Source organism: Oncorhynchus kisutch, linkage group LG3, assembly GCF_002021735.2.
Source record: "Oncorhynchus kisutch isolate 150728-3 linkage group LG3, Okis_V2, whole genome shotgun sequence".
NCBI classification, from domain to species: domain Eukaryota; kingdom Metazoa; phylum Chordata; class Actinopteri; order Salmoniformes; family Salmonidae; genus Oncorhynchus; species Oncorhynchus kisutch.
Window position 1 is genome coordinate 10,336,037 of NC_034176.2, and position 15,161 is coordinate 10,351,197.

Here is a 15,161-nt window from a genome sequence, read left to right on the forward strand (position 1 = left end):
AGGAGAAGAGGGGAGAGGAGGGGGAAGGAGAGGGGGAGAGGAGAGTCAGGCTCTGAGACTCATCACCATAAACCATTCATATTCCAATAAGATACCACTTGAGAAGAAAAGTGTAGAGTAGGGACTGAGCTAACTCTCAACAACTCACTCACTCGGTCACTGATGTAAACAACAAATGATCCTAGCAATACAGAGTGAATGAAAACATGACGAGGTAATACAACTGTTTAAGTATGCTAGATGACATTTGGACTAAATGATGAAAACAAGGTTGAGGAAGAAAATTTAACCGGTAAGCCTGGGGGTTCCCGCGCTAGGTTTCCCAATCACTTGTCTGACCCCCAGCTAACTCAAAGGTGCTTACCGCCACAGAAAAAATTGATTGGTTTCTAGAGTTATTTTGCATTCTAAACATTCCCATTTCACCTGGAGCAGATTCCGTGTCATAAAGCCCATTTCTACCGCAGCCATTGGGTGACTGCAGAAGTATACACCTAATATTGTTGAACATATTCCAATCAAGTTGACATCAAAATGTGATTGGAAAAAGCCATGGATGAGGGGTGAAATAATACCCCATATTCTGAAATGCAAATTAAATAATGGCTGAAATGAACTTGTGTTTGAGAACACACTTTGCACACAGCCAGATCTATTTATATGCAAATCAATCTCTTGTTAAGGGGTTGAGTCTTGGGTAAAATAGGTTGCATAAATTATCCATATAAGTCATGAATCTTTTTTTGAAAGAACATTTGCAATGAAAGTATAATTGAAGTAACAATTAGGCTAACCACAAAGAAAAACGGACACTGTATTTGAATGGAAGGACATTGGTCTCCTCAACAAGCCCAGTCTATAGTCTCCACAACAAGCCCAGTCTACAGTCTCCACAACAAACCCAGTCTATTGTCTCCTCAACAAGCCCAGTCTACAGTCTCCACAACAAACCCAGTCTATTGTCTCCTCAACAAGCCCAGTCTATTGTCTCCTCAACAAGCCCAGTCTATAGTCTCCACAACAAACCCAGTCTATTGTCTCCTCAACAAGCCCAGTCTACAGTCTCCACAACAAACCCAGTCTATTGTCTCCTCAACAAGCCCAGTCTATTGTCTCCTCAACAAGCCCAGTCTATAGTCTCCACAACAAACCCAGTCTATTGTCTCCTCAACAAGCCCAGTCTATTGTCTCCTCAACAAGCCCAGTCTATTGTCTCCTCAACAAGCCCAGTCTATTGTCTCCTCAACAAGCCCAGTCTATTGTCTCCTCAACAAGTCCAGTCTACAGTCTCCTCAACAAGCCCAGTCTACAGTCTCCTCAACAAGCCCAGTCTATTGTCTCCTCAACAAACCCAGTCTATTGTCTCCTCAACAAGCCCAGTCTATTGTCTCCTCAACAAGTCCAGTCTACAGTCTCCTCAACAAGCCCAGTCTACAGTCTCCTCAACAAGCCCAGTCTATTGTCTCCTCAACAAGCCCAGTCTATTGTCTCCTCAACAAGCCCAGTCTATTGTCTCCTCAACAAGCCCAGTCTACAGTCACTTTCTAGCTATTTGTTCAGTTGATTTGACTCAACATCACTTCAATGAAATGAATAAAGAGTAAAAGATATCAGATCCGCTAGAAAGCAGCATGTTGAGCAGTGCTTAAACCTTGACGGTCAGTACAGTAGCCCGCTACAGTGTGAAGATACAGATCTAGGATCAGCTTTCCCTGCCACAATCTTAACTTTTAACCATTAGTGGGGATAAAGCAAAACTGACCCAAGATCAGTGTCTAGGGGGCAACTTCACACTACACCACAGTGTAGCCTACAGCAGTGGTTCCCAACCCTGTTCACTCAGGCCCCAGTTCCAGCATTGGGGAACATCCTGATGCACCCACCCAATTTCAAAATTACACCTTGTGCATTCTACTATTACAACTTTCAGGAGTAAGTTGAGAGCCGGAGTTCCTAGGGGGCCCCACAGTTTGGGAACCACTGGTCTAGAGTACCTGGGAAGTCCGGATCGTAGCTCAAGAAGGAGGAGTGTCTGGGTGCTGCGCTCAGGAATGAGCTCTGGCGTCTCCTGCCCCCCTCGCTCCTGGGTTCTGAGAAGGAGGCGCGGCCATACGTCTTCTCAGAAGACTCCCGCACGTTGTAGGAGCTGGGAGGAGGGGTGTCCTGGAGAGAAGAAGAAGAAGACTTTATTGTCCATTAACTGGTAGAAAACAAACATTTGTTTTTATGCTCACAACCCCAGAACCCGAGAGGGGTTGGAAGCAATGGGTCTGGCGCAGAGCAGCACCCCTGGAGAAATTGAAGGGGGTTACGTGCCTTGCTCAAGGTCACAACACAGAGAGATGACGATATGACCACAACACAGAGAGATTACGATATGGTCACAACACAGAGAGATGACGATATGGCCACAACACAGAGAGATGACAATATGGTCACAACACAGAGAGATGACGATATGGTCACAACACAGAGAGATGACGATATGGCCACAACACAGAGAGATGACGATATGGTCACAACACAGAGAGATGACGATATGAAGGTGTGCCAATCCAGACGAACAGAGGGGAGGAATGGAGAGGAGGAACAGAGAGGAACGGAGAGGAGGAACAGAGAGGAGGGACAGAGAGGAATGGAGAGGAGGTACAGAGAGGAGGAACAGAGAGGAACAGAGAGGAACAGAGAGGAGGAACAGGGAGGAATGGAGAGGAGGAACAGAGAGGAGGAACAAAGAGGAGGAACAGAGAGGAATGGAGAGGAGGAACAGAGAGGAACAGAGAGGAGGAACAGGGAGGAATGGAGAGGAGGAACAGAGAGGAGGAACAGATGAGAGAACAGGGAATGAAGTATACTGATATAGAAATATGATTTGGGTTTTCTCACCAGAATAAATTTGCTCAACATTTTGACTGATCCAGACAATAAGCATTTTTATTTTAATGATCAAATCCCTCGGTATGACCTTGGCTGCAATAACACTGGTCTGAGAAGTCAACAGACACCATAGCCTTCTCTGACATCCTAGCTGATTGGCTCACCACAAAACATTGTGACGGGAACATCTGACAGGCACTCCTATCAATAACATGTTTCTTGTCTAATGACATCGTCCATTCACAGTATAGTGGGATCTAATGAGCGATCCTGTTCCCTCCATGGGGCTGTTGGCTGGCCCTCAGTAGCCTCTCTACAGGGGGAGCCTCATTACATACAATAAATGACCCTTCAGCCTGACATAATAACAATTAATAATAATAACAACTGACCACACCAGCCTGTCAACATCACAACACTGACTAAATCACTCATTGACTGTAATGACCAGAGACCAGACAAGGAAGACACATGTCTCAAATATGACCTGAGAAAACTACAATTATAAATGACTATGAATAATGTCATTACGAGTCATATGGATTATCTGTCTAAACCAGGGAGGAGATGTGTATTTTTCCAACCTAGCACTACTTGATTTCAAACGATATCTCCTTCCTCTTCCCATTCACTCCACCCTGAATTCCAGCTCCTCCCCGCTGGACGCAGATACAGACTACCTAAGGTTGAAAAAAATAAGTTATCTTTTGTTCCGAATGCAATTTTGCAACTTAACAAAATGTTGGACTAATTGCTCTTAGCACTTGCACTATGAAATCGCACTGACCCTGCCTAATTGTTTGTAAATATCCTTTGTTATTTATTGTACATTTCTAGATGTTGTATGTTTTATGACTGCTGCAAGATTACCTCGTTGACGAAATTAAAGTTTTCTGAATCTGAATGATCCCCTACTGCTCAGACTCCTCCTACCACTGCTACAAATAGTTTTAGTGACGATGAGAGAGTGCTATGACTAGCTCAGCTACACTACCTAGATGAATACTGCAGGGCTATATAGCTAGCTCAGCTACACTACCTAGATGAATATTGCAGTGCTAGCCTCTCTACACTGGCTTCCTGTCAAAGCAAGGGCTGATTTCAAGGTTTTACTGCTAACCTACAAAGCATTACATGGGCTTGCTCCTACCTATCTCTCTGATTTGGTCCTGCCGTACATACCTATACGTACGCTACGGTCACAAGACGCAGGCCTCCTAATTGTCCCTAGAATTTCTAAGCAAACAGCTGGAGGCAGGGCTTTCTCCTATAGAGCTCCATTTTTATGGAACGGTCTGCCTACCCATGTCAGAGACGCAAACTCGGTCTCAACCTTTAAGTCTTTACTGAAGACTCATCTCTTCAGTGGGTCATATGATTGAGTGTAGTCTGGCCCAGGAGTGGGAAGGTGAACGGAAAGGCTCTGGAGCAACGAACCGCCCTTGCTGTCTCTGCCTGGCCGGTTCCCCTCTTTCCACTGGGATTCTCTGCCTCTAACCCTATTACAGGGGCTGAGTCACTGGCTTGCTGGGGCTCTCTCATGCTGTCCCTGGAGGGGGTGCGTCACCTGAGTGGGTTGATTCACTGTTGTGGTCATCCTGTCTGGGTTGGCGCCCCCCCCCCCCCTTGGGTTGTGCCGTGGCGGAGATCTTTGTGGGCTATACTCAGCCTTGTCTCAGGATGGTAAGTTGGTGGTTGAAGATATCCCTCTAGTGGTGTGGGGGCTGTGCTTTGGCAAAGTGGGTGGGGTTATATCCTTCCTGTTTGGCCCTGTCCGGGGGTGTCCTCGGATGGGGCCACAGTGTCTCCTGACCCCTCCTGTCTCAGCCTCCAGTATTTATGCTGCAGTAGTTTATGTGTCGGGGGGCTGGGGTCAGTTTGTTATATCTGGAGTACTTCTCCTGTCCTATTCGGTGTCCTGTGTGAATCTAAGTGTGCGTTCTCTAATTCTCTCCTTCTCTCTTTCTTTCTCTCTCTCGGAGGACCTGAGCCCTAGGACCATGCCCCAGGACTACCTGACATGATGACTCCTTGCTGTCCCCAGTCCACCTGGCCATGCTGCTGTTCCAGTTTCAACTGACCTGAGCCCTAGGACCATGCCCCAGGACTACCTGACATGATGACTCCTTGCTGTCCCCAGTCTACCTGGCCATGCTGCTGCTCCAGTTTCAACTTCCACCGGACTGTGCTGCTGCTCTAGTTTCAACTGTTCTGCCTTATTATTATTCGACCATGCTGGTCATTTATGAACATTGAACATCTTGACCATGTTCTGTTATAATCTCCACCCGGCACAGCCAGAAGAGGACTGGCCACCCCACATAGCCTGGTTCCTCTCTAGGTTTCTTCCTAGGTATTGGCCTTTCTAGGGAGTTTTTCCTAGCCACCGTGCTTCTCCACCTGCATTGCTTGCTGTTTGGGGTTTTAGGCTGGGTTTCTGTACAGCACTTTGAGATATCAGCTGATGTACGAAGGGCTATATAAATACATTTCATTTGATTTGATTTGATTTGATTTGATTTGATTTGCAGGGCTATATAGCTAGCTCAGCTACACTACCTAGATGAATATTGCAGGGCTATATAGCTAGCTCAGCTACACTACCTAGATGAATACTGCAGGGCTATATAGCTAGCTCAGCTACACTACCTAGATGAATATTGCAGGGCTATATAGCTAGCTCAGCTACACTACCTAGATGAATATTGCAGGGCTATATAGCTAGCTCAGCTACACTACCTAGATGAATACTGCAGGGCTATATAGCTAGCTCAGCTACACTACCTAGATGAATACTGCAGGGCTATATAGCTAGCTCAGCTACACTACCTAGATGAATACTGCAGGGCTATATAGCTAGCTCAGCTACACTACCTAGATGAATACTGCAGGGCTATATAGCTAGCTCAGCTACACTACCTAGATGAATATTGCAGGGCTATATAGCTAGCTCAGCTACACTACCTAGATGAATACTGCAGGGCTATATAGCTAGCTCAGCTACACTACCTAGATGAATACTGCAGGGCTATATAGCTAGCTCAGCTACACTACCTAGATGAATACTGCAGGGCTATATAGCTAGCTCAGCTAGACTACCTAGATGAATACTGCAGGGCTATATAGCTAGCTCAGCTACACTACCTAGATGAATACTGCAGGGCTATATAGCTAGCTAAGCTAGACTACCTAGATGAATACTGCAGGGCTATATAGCTAGCTCAGCTAGACTACCTAGATGAATACTGCAGGGCTATATAGCTAGCTCAGCTACACTACCTAGATGAATACTGCAGGGCTATATAGCTAGCTCAGCTACATTACCTAGATGAATACTGCAGGGCTATATAGCTAGCTCAGCTACACTACCTAGATGAATACTGCAGGGCTATATAGCTAGCTCAGCTACACTACCTAGATGAATACTGCAGGGCTATATAGCTAGCTCAGCTACACTACCTAGATGAATACTGCAGGGCTATATAGCTAGCTCAGCTACACTACCTAGATGAATACTGCAGGGCTATATAGCTAGCTCTTATCACTTTTTTTGCATTCCATTAGACTTCGATTGTGTCTGAAATGGCACCCTATTCCCTATATAGGGCAGTACTTTAGACCTATAGGGCTCTGGTCAAAAGTAGTGCCGTTTTGTTTAGGTAATAGGGTTCAAGTTTTAAGTTTTACAGTTACGTGCACAAGCACAGTGAAATGCCTTTCTTGCAGAGCAAAGTTGGGTCAGAGCTCGCAAGACGAAAGCCATACAGTACAGATAGCTTGCCTGATCTGTAAGATACCATTCCATTCATTCTGTTCCAGCAATTACAATGAGCCCATCCTCCCCAATTAAGGTAGCACCAGCCACGAGTGACGCATACACCACGAGGTGTTGGAAGCAATGGGTCAGGCGAAGTGCAGCGCCCCTGAAACAATTGCAGGGGGTTACGTACCTTGCTCAACGGCACAACACAGAGACACAGAGAGATGACGATATGGTCACAACACAGAGAGATGACGATATGGTCACAACACAGAGACACAGAGAGATGACGATATGGTCACAACACAGAGAGATGACGATATGGTCACAACACAAAGAGATGACGATATGGTCACAACACAGAGACACAGAGAGATGACGATATGGTCACAACACAGAGACACAGAGAGATGACGATATGGTCACAACACAGAGAGATGACGATATGGTCACAACACAGAGAGATGACGATATGGTCACAACACAGAGAGATGACGATATGGTCACAACACAGAGAGATGACGATATGGTCACAACACAGAGAGATGACGATATGGTCACAACACAGAGAGATGACGATATGAAGGTGTGTGAACAGGGACCCCCTTGGGACTAGAGAGAAGAACTGAGAGAGGAAAGCTGTGGCTAGTAGCAAATGAAAATCGCACTGAAATGAATTGAATGATCGAGATGGAAATGATAGGTTGGCTGTACCTGTGAGGCTATACCTGTGAAGGCCGGCTGAAATGATAGGTTGGCTGTACCTGTGAGGCTATACCTGTGAAGGCTGGCTGAAATGATAGGTTGGCTGTACCTGTGAGGCTATACCTGTGAAGGTCGGCTGAAATGATAGGTTGGCTGTACACGTGAGGCTATACCTGTGAAGGCTGGCTGAAATGATAGGTTGGCTGTACCTGTGAGGCCATACCTGTGAAGGTCGGCTGAAATGATAGGTTGGCTGTACACGTGAGGCTATACCTGTGAAGGCTGGCTGAAATGATAGGTTGGCTGTACCTGTGAGGCTATACCTGTGAAGACCGGCTGAGATCTTTTTCTAACAATATTACACATTTCATTTGTCCTCTCCTGTCTGTCACGGAGCCCCAATATGGCTGTAATTACACCTGATGGGAATTTAACTACCGTTCTCACCACCTCTCACCTATTGACAGTAGTCACAATACACTTAATTACAGAGCAGTGCGCCAGCCACGTCTGTCCAATTTCTCTCTCTCGTTTATCGCCATCTATATGCATTTAGAAGTTTCATTTAACGAGTGCTCACACACGTCGGACATGAAACATAATGACACGGAATACTGATGTGATTTCCCCCTGATTAGCGTCTAGACGTGTTGTCACCAACTAGATGTTTTGCGATTCTTTTCGACACTGAAGAATATAGAGAATTCAAACTAGGACAAGTCAATTGGTTAATTGGGCATGTGTTTAGAATGGGAGCTGTTATGGATTCCCTATTGTTCCGGTTGAGTTCAGGGGTCAGAATTTTTTGACTGGTCAGAAAGGTAAACAGAGTGTAATGCCAGAGTCTGGCTTAGCGGGAGTGCGGCTGACGTGACATGTCCCCAGACGGGGGGGGTCCCTGAGTCCTAGCTGCCGTCTCCCCGTCTAGTCCTATTGATGACAATAATTAATCAATATCTCAATCAAATAAAACATCTGAAACAGAAAGAAAGAAACAGGGCAGAGTTGAAGTGAACCAATGATTCCACCTTCGTGGGACATGTACTAATCACCATCTGGCATCCTATTCCCTACATAGGGAACTACTTAATATGTATGACCATACAGGCTCTGGTCAAAAGTAGTGCACTATATAGTGTGCCATTTGGGATGAAGCCAGACCTTTTTTAGCTCTGCCTGACAGCCTCACACTAAAGACCATGCGTGTGACATGAACAGTGTACCAGCCATTCCTCTTTTTCTCAGCTCACAGTAGAAGACTATTCCTCATCTCATTAAACCCTCCCCATTAAACAATGACAAAGTTATTTTCAGATGAGGCGGCCATTTAATTTTTCCACCCCATAAATACTGGGCTATATTTATAGTGTATGTTTCATTGAAGCTTCTGCACACTCAGCCGCAGTGGTTAAATAATCGTTTTCTGCTTTATTTAGTTCAAGGGGAGGAATTTGGTGTTCTAATGGGCTCTTAGATGGATCATAAAACCACAGGAATGATAGGGAATCACCATATGCTTGTAGTAGGGTTTTATAGATACTATACTATGATGGCGACCGATCTGCTGCCATCTTCCTCCTTCTTCTCTCTCTCCCATAAATGTGTCTGACATAAATCAAACCGGGACTTTCTCACAAAACCAGATGAAGAATTTTATATTCTATGTTTACATATCCGCGATGTGTTGTGAAAACAGGGGAGTGCATAAATTCTCTTATCGTAGCAACAATTACGAATACAAACTACGAACAAATATGAAAATGTACACACTCGCTACTTTAAGTTGCTCTGGATAAAAGCGTCTGCTAAATTACTAAAAATGTAAATGTAAAAATGAAACAGAGAAGGACATTCTAGTCAAAGGGTGAACAGATTTAACACATCAATACGTTCAGTCTTTTGATGGCTTGTTCCTCTCTCCTTCTCCCATTCCCTCTCTTCCCCCCCTCCCTCCCTGAACTTCACCTCCCTCTCTCAGTCGTTCCTTTGTCATCACTTTGTATTCCCTCTCTTCCCCCTCCCTTCACCACACCTCCCCCTCTCGGTCTTCTCTCCCTCCCTCTCTTTCTTTCTCTAGCTCATCTGGCGGTGAGCGGAGTGACCTGGCTTTGGCAGTGGAGAATCCTAGGCAACCACCAGGCAGCTATACTGTTGGCCAACCAGCTGGGTCCACTCAGCTACCAGACTAACAGACTGTCTGCAGCCTCTTGGCTGTATAAACAGGCAGAAGCCCTAAACCGCACCGGGCCTCGTCCCGTCACTGTTACCAACACGCTCCCAGCATCCCCCTCACCTGTTCCTCCACACACAGCTGTCTACACACACAGCTGTCTCCCACATGTTCCTCCACATTCCATGAGGAAGAAAAGGGGAAGGAAAGAGGGGGGGGGGGGATATATAGCACAGAAAAATAAGATTCAGGAGAAAGATCTCCCTGGTATTCCACCGTAGGACAGAACTGTGCATTGCCTACTGATAGAGATGGAGGTATGGTGTAATCCAGACGCCATATTAAAATCTTGAAGAGCGTGAAAAACATCAGTCGGACAGCAGGTCAAAGAATGCAATGTTGACTCTTTTTGCTGTAGTTCTTGCAAGGCACCAAGCCTCTGTTTTTAAACATGATGTCAGAACAGAGACACTGTGATAGATATATGTCTCAAAGTCAGGGTTTTGTTGGTTCTTTGCTGTGAGGGATTTGTTGGGTCTTTGCTGTGAGGGATTTGTTGGGTCTTTGCTGTGAGGGATTTGTTGGGTCTTTGCTGTGAGGGATTTGTTGGGTCTTTGCTGTGAGGGATTTGTTGGGTCTTTGCTGTGAGGGTTTTGTTGGTTCTTTGCTGTGAGGGATTTGTTGGGTCTTTGCTGTGAGGGATTTGTTGGGTCTTTGCTGTGAGGGATTTGTTGGGTCTTTGCTGTGAGGGATTTGTTGGGTCTTTGCTGTGAGGGATTTGTTGGGTCTTTGCTGTGAGGGATTTGTTGGGTCTTTGCTGTGAGGGATTTGTTGGGTCTTTGCTGTGAGGGATTTGTTGGGTCTTTGCTGTGAGGGATTTGTTGGGTCTTTGCTGTGAGGGATTTGTTGGTTCTTTGCTGTGAGCAGAGTTGTAGAGTAACAGATTACAAAAAACGGTAACTGTAATCTGTTAATTTACCAGCAAAAATATTGTAATCAGATTACAGATACTTTTGAAAAACTATGATTACTTCGAGGATTACTTTTAAATCCAGAAAGGATGTTCTCGAGAAGAAAAAAAAATGGACACTTCAATGTTTTCTCAATGACATTCAAATCAGCATTGAAAAAAGGCGCAAGTTTAAGTTTGTTCCACCTGAGTGAGTCTGACCACAAGTCAGAGACCACTATGATGTCAGAGACCACTATGATGTCAGAGACCACTATGATGTCAGAGACCACTATGATGACACACCAAATGTGTTTGATGGATTGCTGGAAAAGAACAGGAATAGGTTTTTGTAGGCTACAGTCCAAGTTATGTCTTCCAATGGTGCAACTGCTGTCGGCATCCAAATATGATCCAACTTGAATGCTTGGAGGTAAGGATGACAGCAGTGGTGTAGTCTACAGCGATACAGATATCACTTATTATTGATATCTACATAGCACATTGATGTGAATCACACTGCTGCTCTCTCATTTAGCTATTTGCACCTTAAGGATTATGGTTGTTGTGGATGGCTGTTCACAAATCTAAATGTGTATTTGAACCCAATAATGGTTGAATTCAAGAAGTTTAAGCTGCCTATCAATCATTGATTAGAAACCAGTGGACAGCCAGTGAAAAATGTGCTCTTGCAACAGCTGCACAGTGTGGATCCCAGTCTATGGAACAACAGCTGCACAGTGTGGATCCCAGTCTATGGAACAACAGCTGCACAGTGTGGATCCCAGTCTATGGAACAACAGCTGCACAGTGTGGATCCCAGTCTATGGAACAACAGCTGCACAGTGTGGATCCCAGTCTATGGAACAACAGCTGCACAGTGTGGATCCCAGTCTATGGAACAACAGCTGCACAGTGTGGATCCCAGTCTATGGAACAACAGCTGCACAGTGTGGATCCCAGCCTATGGAACAACAGCTGCACAGTGTGGATCCCAGCCTATGGAACAACAGCTGCACAGTGTGGATCCCAGCCTATGGAACAACAGCTGCACAGTGTGGATCCCAGTCTATGGAACAACAGCTGCACAGTGTGGATCCAAGTCTATGGAACAACAGCTGCACAGTGTGGATCCCAGTCTATGGAACAACAGCTGCACAGTGTGGATCCCAGTCTATGGAACAACAGCTACACAGTGTGGATCCCAGTCTATGGAACAACAGCTGCACAGTGTGGATCCCAGCCTATGGAATAACAGCTGCACAGTGTGGATCCCAGTCTATGGAACAACAGCTGCACAGTGTGGATCCCAGCCTATGGAACAACAGCTGCACAGTGTGGATCCCAGTCTATGGAACAACAGCTACACAGTGAGGATCCCAGTCTATGGAACAACAGCTACACAGTGAGGATCCCAGTCTATGGAACAACAGCTGCACAGTGAGGATCCCAGCCTATGGAACAACAGCTACACAGTGTGGATCCCAGTCTATGGAACAACAGCTACACAGTGAGGATCCCAGCCTATGGAACAACAGCTGCACAGTGTGGATCCCGGCCTATGGAACAACAGCTACACAGTGTGGATCCCAGCCTATGGAACAACAGCTACACAGTGAGGATCCCAGCCTATGGAACAACAGCTGCATTGTGTGGATCCCAGTCTATGGAACAACAGCTGCACAGTGTGGATCCCAGCCTATGGAACAACAGCTGCATTGTGTGGATCCCAGTCTATGGAACAACAGCTACACAGTGTGGATCCCAGCCTATGGAACAACAGCTACACAGTGTGGATCCCAGCCTATGGAACAACAGCTGCACAGTGTGGATCCCAGCCTATGGAACAACAGCTGCACAGTGTGGATCCCAGTCTATGGAACAACAGCTACACAGTGTGGATCCCAGCCTATGGAACAACAGCTACATAGTGTGGATCCCAGTCTATGGAACAACAGCTACATAGTGTGGATCCCAGTCTATGGAACAACAGCTACACAGTGTGGATCCCAGTCTATGGAACAACAGATACACAGTGGGGATCCCAGTCTATGGAACAACAGCTACACAGTGTGGATCCCAGTCTATGGAACAACAGCTACACAGTGTGGATCCCAGTCTATGGAACAACAGCTACACAGTGTGGATCCCAGTCTATGGAACAACAGCTGCACAGTGTGGATCCCAGTCTATGGAACAACAGCTACACAGTGTGGATCCCAGCCTATGGAACAACAGCTACACAGTGTGGATCCCAGCCTATGGAACAACAGCTACACAGTGTGGATCCCAGCCTATGGAACAACAGCTGCACAGTGGGGATCCCAGTCTATGGAACAACAGCTACACAGTGGGGATCCCAGTCTATGGAACAACAGCTACATAGTGTGGATCCCAGTCTATGGAACAACAGCTACATAGTGTGGATCCCAGTCTATGGAACAACAGCTACACAGTGTGGATCCCAGTCTATGGAACAACAGATACACAGTGGGGATCCCAGTCTATGGAACAACAGCTACACAGTGTGGATCCCAGTCTATGGAACAACAGCTACACAGTGTGGATCCCAGTCTGGAACAACAGCTACACAGTGGGGATCCCAGTCTATGGAACAACAGCTACACAGTGGGGATCCCAGCCTATGGAACAACAGCTACACAGTGTGGATCCCAGCCTATGGAACAACAGCTACACAGTGTGGATCCCAGCCTATGGAACAACAGCTACACAGTGTGGATCCCAGCCTATGGAACAACAGCTGCACAGTGGGGATCCCAGTCTATGGAACAACAGCTACACAGTGGGGATCCCAGTCTATGGAACAACAGCTACACAGTGGGGATCCCAGTCTATGGAACAACAGCTACACAGTGGGGATCCCAGTCTATGGAACAACAGCTACACAGTGGGGATCCCAGTCTATAGAATAAAAGTGGGGCTTTTATTGCTCAATCTAATTCATGCTGATAAAAAAATACATCCATAGACCTAATGGACACATGCTTAAACTCGCACACTTCTGATAGACTTAAAGGGGCAATCTGCCACATCCATTTCTGGACTTTTAAATTATATATTTTTTCATTGATTCTTGACGAATATAACTTAGAAATCCCTCATGAGCTTAGTTCAACTGTCATATCAGAACACCAAATAAAAGCTTGTATTTCTCCAATGTTTGTAAACAAAGTGAATGTAAACAAACACTGTATAGCCTCATAACATGGTTAAAACAATAGTTTTGATATCATGGAGGGTCAGTCCTCGCATCCATAGCTCTGTCTATTAATCTGAGACTGGTTACATTTCTCCAGGCCCGTCCCTTAGCTTTTTACCAAAACAGAGGCGGGGCGACCGTTTGGTTATTGTTTCATCTGTGGATTTGTCCTTTAAACAGCTGCATATTATCAAGATATCAAAGTGTCACCAACTAAAAGGTAAACAATAGGCCTGTAGCAAATGCAGCATATGGCATTACTTTTTCACAAAATAGCACTTTTCAGTAGTATTCAAAGCATGCCATTCCATGAGCGCAGCATTTATTTTTCAACTCGAATCAATGAGACCAATCAGTCCTCCATGACAACATCGTAAACAACAGAGTAGGGCTGGCTAATAAGTCCTTCGTTTTGGGGTCACGCTCAGGTAAAACAATTAGGCTAATCTATACTTCCATATTTCCAAGTCCTATTCTTGAAGATCAAGGGGTATAACATTTATTGGAATGACTGGAAAACGTTGGTTTTTAATGTAAAGATATAATTTAATCGTATTATTATTATATGTAGTAGAAAGCGATGGGTTAGTAGAAGCCTACATGACCAACCCATAAAGTAAAATGTAACATACATGGCTAGCTATGTAAACTTTGACATTGATTTATCCTGCAATAGATGTCATTCAATTGGTAACAAACATTTTTGTCTTCTTCTAATGCCTCTTAATAACGAGAAAGTAATCTAAAAGTAACAGAATGTAATCAGGTTACATTACATGAGTTTGGGTTATCCAAAAGTTGCGTTACTCATTACAATTCAGGACAGGTAACTAGTAACTGTAACAGATTACATTTATAAAGTAACCTACCCAACCCTGACTGTGAGGGATTTGTTGGGTCTTTGCTGTAATCACTTTAAAAGTGATCCTTCTCCCAAGTCTGTGGCCATTTGCTGACCAATCAGTTATTGCCAGAGTTACGACAAACAATACCATCTATATCCTCCTGCATATCCTACAGTTGAATGTTTTTTTTTAAACAGATCAATAGAAATTACATTTTCAAAATGGGGTGTGTTGCTAAGATGAATGATTCTGACATTCAACGGACCAATGGGTGCAGCTCAGGGGCTTCATTGATCAGAAACTAAATTCAAAGTTGGACTCTTGCGCTTAAGGGGGGTTGAACAACGAGGTAGGGTTAATAATTCTCTACCCCCTCTCTCTTTCGGTGTCTCTGCCTCTAATTCTCTATCCCCTCTCTCTTTCTGTCTCTCTGCCTCTAATTCTCTACCCCCTCTCTCTTTCTGTCTCTCTGCCTCTAATTCTCTACCCCCTCTCTCTTTCTGTCTCTCTGCCTCTAATTCTCTACCCCCCTCTCTCTTTCTGTCTTCCTATAATTCTCTACCCCCTGTCTTTGTCTCTCTGCCTCTAATTCTCTACCCCCTCTCTCTTTCTGTCTCTCTGCCTCTAATTTTCTA

The 15,161-nt window shown here is 45.2% G+C and overlaps 1 protein-coding gene across 1 annotated transcript in view; it reads right to left on the minus strand.

Annotated features, from left to right (window-relative positions):
- Positions 1-15,161, minus strand: part of stpg2 (sperm-tail PG-rich repeat containing 2) — an 82,646-nt gene that overhangs the window by 20,810 nt on the left and 46,675 nt on the right. The window contains exon 11 of the mRNA XM_031817178.1: positions 1,995-2,163. Coding sequence (XP_031673038.1) covers positions 1,995-2,163 — 169 coding nt within the window. The remainder of the gene's footprint in view (positions 1-1,994; positions 2,164-15,161) is intronic.